At 41.3% G+C, this 18,582-nt stretch overlaps 1 protein-coding gene across 1 annotated transcript in view; it reads left to right on the top strand.

Annotated features, from left to right (window-relative positions):
* The window catches only part of LOC132827975 (alpha-1,6-mannosylglycoprotein 6-beta-N-acetylglucosaminyltransferase B), an 860,566-nt gene that overhangs the window by 829,490 nt on the left and 12,494 nt on the right, over positions 1–18,582 (top strand). Inside the window, exon 16 of the mRNA XM_060844829.1 lies at positions 5,257–5,373. Within this exon, the coding sequence (XP_060700812.1) occupies positions 5,257–5,373 (117 nt within the window). The remainder of the gene's footprint in view (positions 1–5,256; positions 5,374–18,582) is intronic.

Here is an 18,582-nt window from a genome sequence, read left to right as displayed (position 1 = left end):
AAAAACGTGACAACGTGGCTCACAAGGGAAAATATTCTTTCAGCATCCTTCCTGTTATCCTGCTGTATGTTTCATTAAGATCACCTCTCATTATGTGATCACACATAGAATCATATTTGCTCATGCAAGTTCTCTGGTTCCATGGAGGACGTTTTCAACACAAATGTGGGTAACATGAACATAAACACCTGTAAGGTCATACCATTAGCCTCCAATGCTCTAGGGAAAATAGCCCCAGCTTATTCAGCCTCTCCCTATAGCTCAAACCCTCCAACCATGGCAACATGCTTTTCTGAACCCTTTCAAGTTTCACAACATCCTTCCCCAACAGGGAGATCAGAATTGAATGCAGTATTTCAAAAGTGGTCTAACCAATGCTGAGTAGAACTGCAACATGATCTCCCAAGTCCTATACTCAATGTTCTGACCAAGAAAGTCAAGCACACCAACACCTTCTTTACTATCCTGTCTACCTGTGACTCTACTTGCAAGGAACTATGAATCTGTGCTCTAATGTCTCTTTTTTCAGCCGCACTCCCCAGGACCCGACTATTAAGTGTTTATGTCCATCCCTGATTTGCCTTTCCAAAATGCAGCACCTCACATTCATCTAAATTATTCATCTTTGACTTTTTAAGACCATGAGATCATAAGACATAGGAAAAAGTCAGCTATACAGCCCATTGAGTCTGCTCTGCCATTTAATGAGATTTTGGCTAATCTGATAATCCCCAATTCCACTTTCCTGCCTTTGCCCCATAACTTTTGATTCCCTTCCTGAATAGCAATCTGTCTATCTCAGTCTTAAATATGCTTAATGACCAAATCTCAAATGCCCTCTGTAGTAAAGAATTCCACAGATTCTCTAGCCTTTAAGCGATGGAGGTCTTTCTTATCTCTGTCTTAAATTTGCGATCCTATTTGTGAGATTATTCCACTGGTCCTAGACTCTCCCACAAACGGAAATAGCCTTTCTTCATCATCCTGCCTTATGCCCTAAGACTCTTGCATGTTTCAATTAGGTCTATTCTCATTCTTCTAAATTCCAATGAGTACAGACATAATCTGCTCAATCTCTCCTCTTAAGATAGCCCCTCCATAGCCAAGTGAACCTTCTCTGATATCTCCATGCCGGTATATCTTTCCTTAGATAATGCCAAAAACTCTTCACAGTTTTCCAACTATACTAGTGCTTTGTACAGTTTTAGAAAAATCCTCCTACTTTTATACTCTATTCACTTTGAAATAATGGCCAACGTTTCATTTGCCTTCCCTATCACCCATTGAACTTTGATGCTAGCTTTTAGTGATTCAAGCTTTTAGTGATTCACAAATGAGAAATCCTTCCATTCCGTAGCTTTCTGCATTCTTTCTTCACTTAAATAAAATTTAGCTCCTCTATTTTTCCTGCCAAAATGCATAATCTTATATTTTCCAACATTATATTCCATCGTCCAAGATTTTGCCCATTCGCTTAATCTATCTATATCTCACTCTGTCGAATCTTTGTGTTATCCTCATCCATTGCCTTCCCACATAGTTTTGTGTACTTGGCTACAGTACATTCATTTTTCTCATCCAACTCGTGAATATATATTGGCATTAACTGTGGCCCCAAGCACGGGTCCCTGTGGCACTCTGCTACTTACAGCTTCCTGAAAATGTCCTCTTAGCCCAACCCTGTCTTTTATGAGTTTCCATTTATTATCCATGCTAATATACCACCACCAACATCATGAGCTCTTAAGTAGCCTAATGTGTGGTGCATCTTCAAACATCTTCTGAAAATCCGAGTATATTATATCCACACTCTCCCTTGTTACCTCCTCAAAGAATTGTAATACATTCTGCTATATTCTAAATCTTATTTCCCCTTCATGAAGCCATGCTGATTTTACTTGATTATACGGTGGATTTCTAAATGCTGTGTTATTTAATCCTTTCTATTAGACTCTAACATTTTAATAATAACAGACACTAAGCAAACTGTCCTCAGATTTACCTGATTTTTGTCACCTTCACTTCCTAAATAAAGTTGTACAACTGATGTTCTCCAAGTAAATTTGAACATTTGAGGAATAATGCTTACATTATTCTGTATCTTGCACAGCATTGACATTGAGTACAACATTATACAAATCTTGTTGAGGCGAACCTTACACTTCAGGGATTGAATTCGATGCCTGACAGTGAAGATAAAGGGCAGACTGTATTCAGAACTGAAAACTTATTCAGTCCTTATATCAGCAATAACCAAACAGGACTAGGGTATGTGTTCAACACTCTTCAATGTATTAAAGAGGCTCATGGGCATATTCTGCCCAAATGCATTTGAATAAATAACATACAAACAATCAGATCCCTAATATTATGCCCTGACTGAATGTATGAAAATATCAATCAAAACATAGTGTGCTTGGAAATAATGGCCAAAAACTTCTTGTGGCAGGCAAATAAACACCACCACTGTTGATTAGACTAGCTCGTTCCATTTAACATTGACAGTGGTTTTGCTCTACAAATTGAATGTTAAAAAGTACCCATGGTCCATTCAGACCCAGGTATCAAGATATTGGTATCTGTGTGTCTCCTTAACCAAACAGATTGAACAATTCTGAAATTAATAGCGCAATTATTGAAAGGAAGTGCAATTTAATGTAGATGAATTCAATGTCAAGGTAAAGACAAAAAGATAGATAAAGACAAGGAAAAGAAGATTTAATTAAATAGAAGTAAACGTTTGTCATTTTACATTTTAAAATCTCCATCAACAATTAAAATTTGAAGGATGAGACTCCATAGTGGTAATGGTTAATTTTCAGTGCCTGCAAAGTTGACTAGAAATCTAGGAACATGGGATTTAGGAATAGGAGTAGGCCATTCAGCCCCTTAGGCCTGCTCTACAATTGAATAAGGTCATGACTGATTGCTTTGTGGTGTCAACTGAATGCTTCTGTCTGTCAACCATTACTCTTGACCCCCTTGTCTATCAAAAATCTATCTAACACTATCTGTCTTAATTTATTTATCAGCAGTTCTGGTCACCACAAAAGGAAATATGCAAGATGGGTTATTTTACACAAAAGTCGTTGATGCCTGAAATACATTGCCGGGGAGATGGTAGAAGCAGACACAATAGAAATGTTTGAGGGGCATTTAGACAGACACATGAACATGGGGAAATAGAAGGATACAGACTATGTACAGGCAGATGGGATTAGTTTAGAATGGCATCATGGTTGGCACAGACATGGTGGGCCAAAGGGCCAGTTCCTCTGCTGTACTGTTCTGTGTTCGTAATTGACCCAACCACCATTACACTCTGTGGAAGTGAATTCCACAACCTAAGATTTGTCAAAGAGAAAAATATTCTCTCCTCATTGAAAGTGAGACTCATTATTCTTGGACATTGTCCCTGGTTCAGTTCTCCCCTACAACAGAAAACATCCTCTCAATGTCCACCCTGTCAAGTCCCCTCAGATTTTATATATGGTTACCTCACATACTTCTAAATTCCAATGGGTATTGGTCCAATTGTTCAATCTTTCTTCAGAAGACAACCCCTTCATCGCCAGGAATGAGTCAAGGGAAACTACTGTGAACTGCTTCTAACTCAATTATAACTTTTCTCAATTAAGGACACATTGGCAAACAATAACTATGGTGTCCATCTACCAATCTTTTTTTTTGCATTAAACTTGTCTATAATTCCATTGCAAGGGTTGGTTAGCTGTGTAGTCTCAATTGGGAGAAAATGAGCACTGCAGATGCTGGAGATCAGAGTTGAAGATTGTGGTGCTGGAAAAGCACAGCCGGTCAGGCAGCATCCAAGGAGCAGGAGAATTGACATTTCGAACATAAGCTTTTCATCAGGAATGAGGGGGTGGCTGAGTGATTAATGGGAGGGGAGGAAAGATAGTTGAGAATGTGATAGGTAGATGAAGTTGGGGGTGAAGGTGATGAGTCAGAGAGGAGGGTGGAGTGGATGGGTGGGAAGGAAGATGGACAGGTAGGACAGATCAAGAGGGTGGTGCCAAGTTGGAAGGTTTGATCTGGGATAAGATGGGGGAGAGGAGATGAGGAAACTGGTGAAATTCACATTGATCCCATGTGGTTGGAGGGATGCAAGGTGGAAGATGAAGCATTCTTTCTCAAGGCATCAGATGGTAAAGGTTTGGTGGTGGAAGAGGCCCAGGACCTGCATGTCCTTGGCGGAGTGGGAGGGGAAGTTAAAGTGTTCGGCCACAGGGTGGTGGGGTTGTTTTATGCGTGTATCCCAGAGATGTTCTCTGATGCGTTCTGCAAGTAGGCCATAATGTACAGGAGACCACATCAGGAGCAACAGATACAGTAGATGGCATGTATGGAAGGGCACCTATTCACTCCACCCTCCTCCCTGACCTATCACCTTCTCTCCCAACTTCATTTGCCTATCACATTTTCATTACCTTCCCCCCATCCCTACCACCCTCCCATTTATCCCTCAGCCCCTTTGGGCCACCCCTCATTTCTGGTAAAGAGCTTATGCTTGAAGTGTTGACTCTCCTGCTCCTAGGATGCTGCCTGACTTGCTGTGCTTTTCCAGCACTACACTCTTTGACTCAGTTGTCTCAATGGCTGGTTTTCAAGAAGAGTAACGCCAACAGCATGAGGTTGCCTTCCTTCTCAATCTTTCCCCTCATTTGAGGTCATAGAGTCAAACAGCACAGGTGTGCTGACCCTCAGGTTAAACCACCATCAGTCATCTCACTCTGATGGGAAAGCAATCCTCTGGGACTATGGTGACTTTATTTTTGCAAACTCTCCTTGACAACATACATTTCTACCTGTCTTTGTGTCATCAGAAAATTTAACTTCATCAGAATGTAATGTCCCTTCATCTAAGTCATTGACATGTAATGTATATCGTTCATTTCTCAGCAGCACTTTATCAGTTATAGACTGCCAACCTAAATTGCAGTTAAAGTGTCAGCCAACGCAGTCATGTATCTACCATGCAGGTGTAGGAAATTCAGCCACTCTAACCACTCAATTGGGAAGCCACACAGCAGTATGCTATTTTCACAAAGTTAATGGCAAAAAGGGACATCTTCTCCAGTCGATTTAGATTTTTCGGTTTATAGAACATTTGCCTCTCATCTGATTTTGATGTGACATTTGTAAGTGAAAAACAGAAAGCAATATTGGCGTTGCCATTATTTTGACATCAAATTTGGAGAAACAAATTACTGAATCTATTGTTTTCTTTGTTTCAAGGTTTCCTCACAGCATCCATACACTGAGTATTTCATTGGTAAACCACATGTATGGACAGTGGATTTCAATAATACAGAGGAACTGGCATCAGCTGTAAGGACAATTTCAGCAACCAAGGTATGGTTATGTTTCAGGATAATAGAAAGAAAGAAAGAAAGAAAGAAGAAAGATCCCCATTGAGAAAGAACGTTCTATGATATGGTTCATGATTTCATACTGGCTTGTGTGGGAAAAGGCATGACGTATTATGAGCTCAGGGAGAGAAGACTTGTATCTATAGGTAGCTCCAGTAATAATGTCTAACAAACGAATGTAACTTGTATCTAATTGCTCTCATACTGTAAACCACATCTTGTTAAGACAAGAGTTTAATCTTGTTGAGATTCAACAATAATTGATCGTCTACTGCTGTAAACCAAATCAGCCCTTAGACCGAGTCAAAGAGGATTGGTAGCAGCATCAGTCTACCCACATTCACAACCACCAGACATGCTGAAGAGCTTCACAGCCAACTATATGCTTTTCAAGTGGAGTCACTGCTGTGTTGTAGGAAACACAACAATCATTTGTGCACAATAAGCTTCCACAAACAGCAATGTGATGATGACGAACTAATCTGTTATTCAATGTCAAGTTAAATACAGAAAGGAAGATAAAGAAAAGGATTGATTGCTTGATTGTTGTCACATGTACCGAGATATGTTGTTGTGCATGTTATACCAGCAGATCGTACCATACAAAGTGCATCAGAGTAGCAGAACAGAACGCGGAATACAGTGTTACAGCTGCAGAGAAGGTGCAGAGACAGAGAGCAGTTATTAACATTTGAGAGATCTGTTCATAAGTCTGATAACAGCAGGGAAGAAACTGTTCTTGAATATCTTTCTACATGTATTCAGACTTTTATATCTTCTACCCAATGGAAGAGGGTGGAAAGGAGTATAACTGGGGTTGGAGGGATGTTTGATTATGTTAGCTGCTTTCCCAAGGCAGTGGGAAGTGTAGACAGAGTTAATGGATGGAAGGCTGGATTGTGTGATGGACTGGGATGTTTCACGATATAGAGTCATAGAGTCATTGAGTTATTGAGTCATAGAGATGTACAGCATGGAAACGGACCCTTCAGTCCAACCCGTCCATGCCGACCAGATATCCCAAACCAATCTAGACCCACCTGCCAGCACCCAGCCCATATCCCTCCAAACCCTTCCTATTCATATACCCATCCAAATGCCTCTTAAATGTTGCAATTGTACCAGCCTCCACCACATCCTCTGGCAGCTCATTCCATACACGTACCACCCTCTGCATGAAAAAGTTGCCCCTTAGGTTTGTTTTATATCTTTCCCTTCTCACCCTAAACCTATGCCCTCTAGTTCTGGACTCTCCGACCCCAGGGAAAAGACTTTGTCTATTTATCCTATCCATGGCCCTCATAATTTTGTAAACCTCTATAAGGTCACCCCTCAGCCTCCGACGCTCCAGGGAAAACAGCCCCAGCCTGTTCAGCCTCTCCCTATAGCTCAGATCCTCCAACCCTGGCAACATCCTTGTAAATCTTTTCTGAACCCTTTCAAGTTTCATAACATCTTTCCGATAGGAAGGACACCAGAATTGCACGCAATATTCCAACAGTGGCCTAACCAATGTCCTGTACAGCCACAACATGACCTCCCAACTCCTGTACTCAATACTCTGACTAATAAAGGAAAGCATACCAAACACCTTCTTCACTATCCTATCTACCTGTGACTCCATTTTCAAGGAGCTATGAATCTGCACTCCAAAGTCTCTTTGTTCAGCAACATTCCCTAGGACCTGACCATTAAGTGTATAAATCCTGCTAAGATTTGCTTTCCCAAAATGCAGCATCTCGCATTTAGCTGAATTAAATTCCATCTGCCACTTCCCAGCCAATTGGCCCATCTGGTCCAGATCCTGTTGTAATCTGAGGTAACCCTCTTCGCTGTCCACTGCACCTCCAATTTTGGTGTCATCTGTAAACTTACTAACTGTACCTCTTATGCTCGCATCCAAATCATTTATGTAAATGACAAAAAGTAGAGGGGACAGCACCGATCCTTGTGACACTCTACTGGTCACAGGACTCCAGTCTGAAAAACAACCCTCCACCACCACCCTCTGTCTTCTATCTTTGAGCCAGTTCTGTATCCAAATGGCTAGTTCTCCCTATATTCCATGAGATCTAACCTTGCTAATCAGCCTCCCACGGGGAACCTTGTCGAACGCCATACTGAAGTCCATATAGATCACATCTACCACTCTGCCCTCATCAATCTTCTTTGTTACTTCTTCAAAAAACTCAATCAAGTTTGTGAGACATGATTTCCCACGCACAAAGCCATGTTGACTATCCCTCATCAGTCCTTGCCTTTCCAAATACATGTACACCCTGTCCCTCAGGATTCCCTCCAACAACTTGCCCACCAGCGAGGTCAGGCTCACCAGTCTATAGTTCCCTGGCTTGTCTTTACCGCCCTTCTTAAACAGTGGCACCACGTTAGCCAACCTCCAGTCTTCCAGCACCTCACCTGTGACTATCGATGATACAAATATCTCAGCAAGAGGCCCAGCAATCACTTCTCTAGCTTCCACAGAGTTCTAGGGTACACCTGATCAGGTTTTGGGGATTTATCCAGCTTTAGCTGTTTCAAGACATCCAGCACTTGCTGCTCTATAATCTGGACATTTTGCAAGATGTCACCATCTATTTCCCTGCAGTCCATATCTTCCATATCCTTTTCCACAGTAAATACTGATGCAAAATATTCATTTAGTATCTCCCCCATTTTCTGTGGCTCCACACAAAGGCTGCCTTGCTGATCTTTGAGGGGCCATGTTCTCTCCCTCGTTACCCTTTTGTCCTTAATATATTTGTAAAAACCCTTTGGATTCTCTTTAATTCTATTTGCCAAAGCTATCTCATGTCCCTGTTTTGCCCTCCTGATTTCCCTCTTAAGTATACTCCTACTTTCTTTATACTCTAAGGATTCACTCGATCTATCCTGTCTATACCTGACATATGCTTCCTTCTTTTTCTTAACCAAACCCTCAATTTCTTTAGTCATCCAGCATTCCCGATACCTACCAGCCTTCCCTATCACCCTGACAGGAATATACTTTCTCTGGATTCTTGTTATTTCATTCCTGAAGGCTTCCCATTTTCCAGCCGTCCCTTTACCTGTGAACATCTGCCTCCAATCAGCTTTCAAAAGTTCTTGCCTAATACTGTTGGCCTTTCTTCAACTTTTAGATCTGGCCTATCCTTTTCCATCACTATTTTAAAATGAATAGAATTATGGTCACTGGCCCCAAAGTGCTTCTCCACTGACACCTCAGTCACCTGCCCTGCTTTATTTCCCAAGAGTAGGTCACGTTTTGCACCTTCTCTAGTAGGTACATCCACATACTGAATCAGAAAATTGTCTTGTACACACTTCAGAATTTCCTCTCCATCTAAACCTTTAACACTATGGCAGTCCCAGTCATTGTTTGGAAAGTTAAAATCCCCTATCATAACTACCCTATTATTCTTACAGATAGCTGAGATCTCCTTACAAGTTTGTTTCTCAATTTCACTCTGACTATTGGGGGGGGTCTATAATACAACCCCAATAAAGTGATCATCCCTTTCTTATTTCTCAGTTCCACCCAAATAACTTCCCTGGATGTATTTCTGGAAATATCCTCCCTCAGCACAGCTGTAGTGCTATCCCTTATCAAAAATGCTACTCCCCCTCCTCTCTTGCTTCCCTTTCTATCCTTCCTGTAGCATTTGTATCCTGGAATATTAAGCCAGTCCTGACCATCCCTGAGCCATGTTTCTGTAATTGCTATTATATCCCAGTCCCATGTTCCTAACCATGCCCTGAATTCATCTTCCTTCCCTGTTAGCCCTCTTGCATTGAAATAAATGCAGTTTAATTTATTAGTCCTACCTTGTCCCTGCCTGCCCTGACTGTTTGATTCACTTCTGTTCTCAACTGTACCAGTCTCAGATTGATCTCTTTCCTCAGTATCTCCCTGGGTCCCACCTCCCCATCCACCTTACTAGTTTAAATCCACCCAAGCAGTTCTAGCAAATTTCTCTGCCAGTATATTAGTCCCCTTTCAATTTAGGTGCAATCCGTCCTTCTTGTACAGGTCACTTCTACCCCAAAAGAGATTCCAATGATCCAAAAATGTGAATCCTTCTCCCATACACCAGCTCCTCAGCCATGTATTCATCTGCTCTATCCTTCTATTCCTGCCCTCACTAGCTCGTAGCAATGGGAGTAATCCAGATATTACTACCCTTTTTAAATTTCTGCCTAACTCTCTATAATCTCCCTTCAGAATCTCAACCTTTTCCCTTGCAATGTCATTGGTTCCAATGTGGACAATGACCTCCTGCTGGCCCCTCTCCCCCGTGAGAACATTCTGCTTCCTCTTTGAGACATCCTTGATCCTGACATCAGGGAAACAACACACCATTCTGCTTATTCTCTGCTGGCCACAGAAACAACTGTCTGTACCTCTGACTACAGAATCCCCTAACACAATTGATCTCTTGGAAGCCGACGTAACCCTCGTTGCAGTAGAGCCAGTCTCAATACCAGAAACTTGGCTGTTCGTGCTACATTTCCCTGAGAATCCATCACCCCCTACATTTCCCAAAACAGCGTATCTGTTTGAAATGGGTATATCCACAAAAGACTCCTGCACTAGCTGCCTACCTCTCTTAACTTTCCTGGAGTTAACCCAACTATATGACTGCATCTGAGACTTCCCCCCCTTCCTATAACTGCCATCCATCACATACTGTTTCTGTTGCAAATTCCTCATCGCTTCTATCTGTCTCTCCAAACGATCCACTCAATCTGATAAGATTCGCATCCAACAGCATTTATGGCAGATATAATCTGCAGTAACCCTTAAACTCTCTTTAAACTCCCACATCTGACAAGAAGTACATATCACTCTATTAAAGGCCATTTTTGCTCCTTCACAATCTACAGACCCAGAAAATAACACCGTCTTATTCCTCTACAAACACTGCCCCAGGTTAAATTAATAGCTATGGCTTATATTTTAAGTTGAATCAAGAGACTTATCTCCAAAAATATATAATCAAGCAAGAATCCACTATACTCACTATTGCAGCCTTTCTCTTGGACAGACTTAAAACAACAATTAACTTATCTGATTCTGTGCTGTGAACTTTGCCCAACAGTTCCTCCAAAATTAGTTGTGAATTTCACTGTTTGATAATTTTCCCAGATGCACTCCGATGTCCAGTGATACTAGAACTCAAACAGCAAAGGCGATAACTGTGCAGTCTCTCTCTCTCTCTCTCTCTCTCTCTCTCTCTCTCTCTCTCTCTCTCTCTCTCTCTCTCTCTCTCTCTCTCTCTCTCTCTCTCTCTCTCTCTCTCTCTCTCTCTCTCTCTCTCTCTCTCTCTCTCTCTCTCTCTCTCTCTCTCTCTCTCTCTCTCTCTCTCTCTCTCTCTCTCTCTCTCTCTCTCTCTCTCCTGTACTGTTGCTTCCTTTGTCTGCTCTTCTCCCATTTAAAACTGTTGTTGTGTTGACTTTTTTTTTCCTGAAGTTCCAAAACAATGCAACAGCATATGAAACAGTAATTGCTGCTCCTGGAATTCGAGGAAATCACCTCCCACCCCTAAAATACCTCAAAAAAAAGAGCAGCTCTTACAGCCAGAAATTTTTCCCATCCTCCATCTTGGACTACCCAGAATCCTTCTGAACTCTGGAGTTTCTCACAATCTTGGGAAGAGTATACCACATTGTGATGCATTCATTTAGAATGCTTTCTATGGTGCATCTATTAAAAAATGTTCAACATCCTTGTAGACATGCTGAATTTCCTCAGCCTCCTGAGGAAGTACAGACATTATTGTACTTTTGTGACCCTCAGGATGACATGGGTGGACCAGGACAGATTATTCATGATCATCACTCTCAGGAACTTGAGGCTATCGTGTATCTTCACCTCAGCACCATTGATGCAGACAGGGGCACGACCTCCACTCTGCTTCCTGAAGTCAATGACCAGTTCCTTCATTTTGCTGATGTTAATGGAGAGATTGTTGCCTTTACATCATGTTGTCATTGTTTGAAACCTGACCTACGACAGAGGGGTTGTCAGCAAACTTCTGAATGAAGTTGGATTAGATTATTGCCACACTGTCATGGGTGTGTACAAAGCACAATAGGGGGCTGAGTATACAGCCTTGTGAGAAAGAAAGATTGAATTAAATGAAATTAGAATATCCTTTATTGTCACATGTACTCAAGTACAGGAATACAGTGAAAAGTTTGCCATGTCACTCCAGGTGTTGCCATCTTAGGTACAAAGTACCTAGGTACAGAACTTAGACACAAAATAGAGAAATGAAGGAAAAGAAAGGAAAAAAACTTACATTACTAAGTTATTCATAGTATAGTCAGAAAACATGAGAAATATAGTTCAGAAGATAAGCAAAACAGTCTTTCTATAAAGGGTCGAAAATAGATCAGTGCAAGGGCTTCCACATGTCATCTGACTGGGTTCACAAGCCACTGACTGCCCACACCAGTCTCCAATCACTGGCTATTCCCGCACCACTTGGATCTCCAGTCACTGGCTATCCCTGCTGTACTCAGGTCTCCAATCTCTGGCTACCCCTGCTGTACTCGGGTCTCCAGTCTCTGACAATCCCTGCTGTACTCGGGTCTCCAGTCTCTGGCTATCCCTACTGTACTCAGCTCTCCAGTCTCTGGCTATCCCTGCTGTACTCGGGTCTCCAGTCTCTGGCTATCCCTGCTGTACTCGGGTCTCCAATCTCTGGCTACCCCTGCTGTACTCAGCTCTCCAGTCTCTGGCTATCCCTGCTGTACTCAGGTCTCCAGTCTTTGGCTATCCCTGCTGTACTTGGGTCTCCAGTCTCTGGCTATCCCTGTTCTACTTGGCTCTCCAGTCTCTAGCTATTCCTGCTGTACTCGGCTCTCCAGTCTCTGGCTATCCCGGGTTTCCAGTCTCTGGCTATCCCTACTGCACCCGGGTCTCCAGTGTCTGGCTATCCCCATATTGCTAAGTTCTCCAGCTTACTCTGCTCCAAGCTTCCAGCTCACTCTACATCAGGGCAAAACAACCAAAAGAGCTGTCCTGGGAAAAAAAGGAGAAGAAAATGTAAAATAAATCAAAGGAGCTTAGTAGCTCCAATTGGAGTGTTCTACTGTGCTGCCATCTTGACCAGTGATCTAGTCATTTTACTTTTCCTATAACTCAAAAACACCTGAAGGAAATGTGATTCTGCAATTTTCATGGCTAATTTTCAGTGTCTGCAAAGTTGACTGGAAATCTAGAAACTTAGGACTTAGGAGTAGGAGTAAGCCATTTTGTCCTTTGGGACTGCTCTGTCATTCAATAAGATCATGGCTGACTGCTTTGTGATCTCAACTCAACTTTCCCTTCTGCCCATCATAGCTCTTGACTGCAGCATCTATCTAAGCTTGCCTTAAATAAATTAATTGACCCAGCCACTATTACATTCTTGGGAAGAGATGTTGATTGAGGGATAAATATTGTCCAGGACACCTAAGATAAGTCATTTAATGAGATAATGTGTTTTCACATTAACTTTTGACTTTAACAGGTAATTTGAAAACAGGAAGTTTCAATGATAAGCATTGCTTTGAGTTTATGCTTTGCTTTGAAATTGTTGCTGAACGCATAGGATTGCATATTTTACATTGAGATCAATGATAACTCACAGTAAGTGGCTGTGTGAAAATCCATTTCATTTTGAGGTGTTGAATTAAAAGGTACACTGAGCAGAATTTAATGTGAGCACTTTTGTTTGGTAAGATGCTCATATCTTAGTCTTACACATATGCTGTCACTGAATTGCAACAGGAGAAATTCCACAGGGAGAAATATACCCGCAGGCAATTATTTTACCGTTCTGATTTATCTCTTTATGGAAAGTAGTAATGGAGAAAAACTCCAGGTATCAGAAGACGAATACTAATTTTTATAAATGTATTGTCCCTTTTGCTCAAATGTTGCAGTGAAGTAAATATTATCTTTTTTTCTCGATGTTTACCGGTAGTTTTAAGGAAAATATATTATTGTGTTTCATTATATGTGTAGCTTTCATAAATGATTCCTGCTTTAATTATCATTTTACTGAATTAGTCCCTCTCCTTGTAGTTTAAATAAATGTGTCCCACCTTTGTCACAGCTCCTATGACAGACATCCTCCTTTTCCATGACGTGAATAAAGTTTTTCAAAATATCTTCCTGTTAGACCAGTCCTGCTTTGACTTTAATGTGCGTAACGTTATTACTTTAATTAGTGGCTTTGCAATGTCCCTGAGTCTGCAACCTTGGATGAATATTTCTTTCATGGCATTTTGTTTCCATTTCTGTAGTTATGCTCCATACTGCCTGCTCATTCTGGCAACATGATTGATCTGAGCTGTCAGTAACCTTTTTAACTTCTCACTTTTTCAAAATGGATTGTGAAACCATTTTAGAGTTTCCCCTGACTGCAAAGGGATTTTAAACATGAATCAGAGAATCCTACACTGTGGAAGCAGGCTATTCAGCCCATCGAGTTCACACCGACCCTCCAAAGAGCATCCCACCCAGATCCATCCCCTAACCTATCCCTGTAATCCAGCATCTTCAGTAGCTAATCCACCTAATCTACACATCCCAGGACACTATGGACAAATTAGCATGGCCAATCCACCTAACCTGCAAATCTTTGGACTGTGGTAGGAAACCAGAGCACCCATGCAGTCATGGGGAGAATGTGCATACTCTACACAGACAGTCGCCTGAGGCTGTATTCAAAGCTGGGTCCCTGGCGCTGTGAGGTAATTGTGCTAACGACTGACTCACTGACCTGATTCACAGAGCCTCTGATATCTGTTCACTCACTCCTAAATCCGAACTCAGGCCTGTTCCCATAGACCATCACCACATGATGCAGCCTGTATTTGCTTTGAAATCACTAATTGTCTTTCTCCAGGGAGTTGCTATCCGTCCTGTTGCAGCGCATCTCTTGTCAGGTCTGAATTACCATTCACTGAAATATTCTTTCTTTGAGGATTGCCACAAGAGGGTTGGAGTGTTCTTAAATCTTCACCTCTTCCCTGCTGCTGACGACCATTTGAGGAGGCACCTTAAAGCTGATTCCTGATTAAGGGCTTTTGCCCGAAACGCCGATTCTCCTGATTCCCGGATGCTGCCTGACCTGCTGTGCTTTTAGAGCACCACACTCTCGACTCTAATCTCCAGCATCTGCAGTCCTCACTTTCGCCAACTTAAAGCTGAATGAAGATTTCACACCACCACTCACCATTGTGGTACAATCAGTCAAATCAAATTCAGATCAGAGCTTACCATATTGTACAACCATGGAAATATGAAACAAAAACAAAAATTAATGGAGCAACTCAGCAGGACTCAAAATGTTAACTCTGTTTCCTCTCCAGAGATACTGCTGGACCTGCTGAGTTTCTTCAGCAATTTCAGTTTTTGTTGTTCGTAATCATCATCCTGTTTGAGTGCAGAGAACTACATTCCTTGCTTGGTCTAGTGTGGCTGAGGAGTATGAAGAATACTCTCTTGTCGGTAACCTGATATAGTTTATTATGTCAGTAACTTGTTACGCATTACATTGTTGTAATAGACATCCTTGCAAAGAGTTTGAAAATGACCAAACGTTAGTTCTCTCCTTTGAGATCCCAAATGTTCTGCCTACAAATCCATATGAATCTTTGAGTGTGTGCTATTTATAATGCGACTCAATGTCAATGCTTTCAGACCCACATACAACCATGCTCCTCCCTGGAGATAGTTTGGTCATTTCAATATTAGTATGAGAGATCTTGTACGATATTTAACTTGTCTTCCAAATTCAACCCTGGCTGGCTGGGTCTCATGGGCCTTAGCAAAACTGTCAACCTGTGGAAAGCAAGGGCAGTTTCACGAGAAAGTTAGCTTTATAGTACTACCTAAGAGCCAAGAGAAATCAAAGTGCTTCCTCTCAGCCAACCAAGTTTACTTGCTTCCCTTCTTAATTTTAACCACTATACCACCCCTGCAAACCTGCACTTGAACATGTTCTGACTCACCCTGGAATTAAGGTCAGCCACCCTAGGGTGCAAAGATTTCCCATGTGATCAGTTTTGCTCAAGATTGAGATCGAAGACTCACCTCAGGAATAATTAGATTCCTTCCCTAGATTGCCATGACCCCTGCCCCCTCAGCATGAGCAGAGTAGCCACCACCCCCAAAGGTCTGACTGCATCCATCAATAGACAAGTACCTGACCACTCCACCTCCCCAAGATCAGAAACCCAATCCAAAGGAATCAGGAGTTTCCTCACCTACTATGCACTATCTCACCCATGTTCACGCATCACCACCTACCCACTGGAACAGGGTGTCTTCTCAGAGATAAATGGTATGTTGTGCAGTCAGATTCCACAAGTGCATTGGCCAAAATTTCTCCCGCCCCCGGGCAGCTCAGAATATCTGCCCAGTAAATATTACTCAATCAGCCTGAATTCGGAACTATTAGAACACTTTGAGTCACCTTTCCAGGAGAAATTCTTTGCCTATCACCCACTTTTCAGGATGTTTTCTCAAGTCTATGCATCTCTTCAATTGTTTCTACTATGGTCAGAACCATTCAACAAACTTGATTGTTGCTCATTTATTAACTTGTAAGGTAATGGAGATAAACAATATAAGCTGGCTACTCAGAGTGAAATTCACCTTCAATGATTGTACCAAATGGGTGATGGGGAATCAGTAACCAATCCTGGATTATTTTTAGCATTCACTTCAATAGAAATCAAATTCAGTCAGGATGAAAAATAGACTGCCGATTCATTACGACCGGTTTTGCAGTATTGCCAAGTCAGTTTCAACGTGTTCACCATTGGAGGTCAAAACTGGAGCACATGAATCACATTTCCCAGGGGTTTGGAATCCACAAAGCTAATGGTTTATCCTGCATTTTGAGTCACTCCAGCATAAATATAATTTACATTAATGACCTGCATATATGCAACTTGTGCTATCATTCTGTAACTAGGCAAATCTTGGGCACACTGAACATTTTCAGAGGTTTGCAGAAAGACACTGAGAAAGCAACTTGAGGCAAAGTCACAAGATCAGCACAACATGATCGTTACTGCATTGGCATAGCACTACCTTTTAAAAAAGTGGATCTAGTGCTCATAAATTATGCTTTTGATTCTGAGTGACCTTTGTATAACAAGTTCTTAAAACTAATCCAAAGGCAGCCAGTGGTAATCCAACGCTCATCAACCTTTGAATGAAAACTTAATGTTATCTTAATTGGAGTATTATTCTATCTGACATAAGGGTAAGGGCAAGAAGAACAATTGCCAGGATGTCTTTCAACGGGTGTTATTCATTGGGAGGCTCTTTGTATAGCAAAAGCTGAGATCAGACCTCAAAAGGATGATGATTATATAGAGGAAACATAAAATTTATCTACCTTCCCTCTAAATACTGGTATGGGTTAGCTGTCACTCAATCAATAAAGACAGGAGGGTTTTCAACAAAAGATTACTAGTCAGAGATTAGTCTGTATTTGATACCTCTTAAAACTGCACAATTCCAATATCCCTGTAGTTTCTTCTGAATTATGTTTGGTTCTCAATCAGAGTTAATGTGCACGTATATGAATGCACAATGTATAGTAAATACAGTTGGGGAGTTACAGGTGCTTGGAATTTTGATGTCATGGCAGTAACAGATACTTGGATCAAGGAATGTACAGACTTGATGTTAAATATTCTTAGGTACAAGATATTCAGAGAAGAAAGAAAACGAAGGAAAAGAGGAAGGATAGCAATATTGGTTAAGGAGGGTATTGCAGCACTGGAGAACGAGGATGTCTCGGAAGGTCCAATCACAGAATCAGTGTGGCTGGAACTAAGGAACTAAAAGGTATAGTTACGTTGCTAAGTGTAGTCAATAGATCATCAACTAATGGAAACAAGATGAAAGAACAAATCTGTATGGAAATTACTGAGAGATGCCAACATTATAATGGCACTTATAATGGGAGACTTCAATGATCCAAACATGGAATGAAATATTTGTAACGTATAGGAGAGGGAGGGCCAAGTGTTCCTGGACTGATTATGGGAGAGCTTCCTACAGCAGTGTGCCTCTAGTCCAACAAGAAAGGATGCATGGTTATGCCTGGCTCTTGGAAATAGTTGGGTCAAGTGGATGAAGTGTCATTTAGGGAACATTTAAGAGACGATGATTATCAGGATGATGATGAAGAATGACACATCACAATGCAAACCGAGAAAAATCAATTGGCATGGAGCAGACTTCAATGGCCAAGAACAGAGCTGGGCAGGATTGACAGGAATGAGAGGTTGGCAGGAAAAACAGTCACTGTACAACAGGCTACCTTCAAAGAGGTGATGATCCGGATGTACTCAGGGTATAGTCCCACGATTGGGATACATTAAACAAATTCAAAGCACCCTGGATAACAAAAGAGATGTAAATTAAGAAGTAAAAGAAAATGAATGTTTATGACAAATGTCAGGTAAAACCAAGAGGAATATTGAAGGTTCAGAGGGGATGTGAAAAATCAATTAAGAGAACCAAAGAGCAATTGTGAGAAAAGATTGGCAGCCAACATGTCCCAAATCTATGTCCAAATCAATAGTAAAAGAGTGGTAATAGGAGGTACAGGTCATAGTAGGGACCAAAAAGGGGAATTACACTTGGAGGTGGGAGCATGGTTGAGATCCTAGTTGAATAGTTGGCCAAAGTCTTTACTAAAGAAATAGATGTCACCCAGGCTATGATGACAGAGGATGGAAACTCAGTCATTAGAAGGATTCAAAATTGATAAGGCAGAATTGTTGGATAGATTGTTGGTACTTAAATTTGACAAAGCACCAAGACTGGATTTTGAAGGAAATGAAAGTAGAAAATGTAGAGTGCGCAGACCACAGTCTTGCACTTTTGCCTAGATTCAGAGGAGATGCCAAAAGATGAGAAACTTTAAACCATGTCAGTCTTGTTCAAGAAGGTTTTAAAGATAAGCCCAGCAATTGCAGGCCAGTCAATTTAACTTCAATGGTGAGTAAGTTTCAAAAGACAATTATTTGGGATAGAATTAGTAGTTTTTTTTAAAAAGATGGGTTGATTAAGAAGAGTCAGCATGGATTTCTAAAGGGAAATCATGTTTAACAAGCTTTCTGGAATATTTTGGAGAGGCAACAGAAAGGCTCAATGAAAATAACACTGTTG

Source organism: Hemiscyllium ocellatum, chromosome 25, assembly GCF_020745735.1.
Source record: "Hemiscyllium ocellatum isolate sHemOce1 chromosome 25, sHemOce1.pat.X.cur, whole genome shotgun sequence".
Taxonomy (NCBI): Eukaryota; Metazoa; Chordata; class Chondrichthyes; order Orectolobiformes; family Hemiscylliidae; genus Hemiscyllium; species Hemiscyllium ocellatum.
This window is presented reverse-complemented; position numbering and strand designations above follow the sequence as displayed.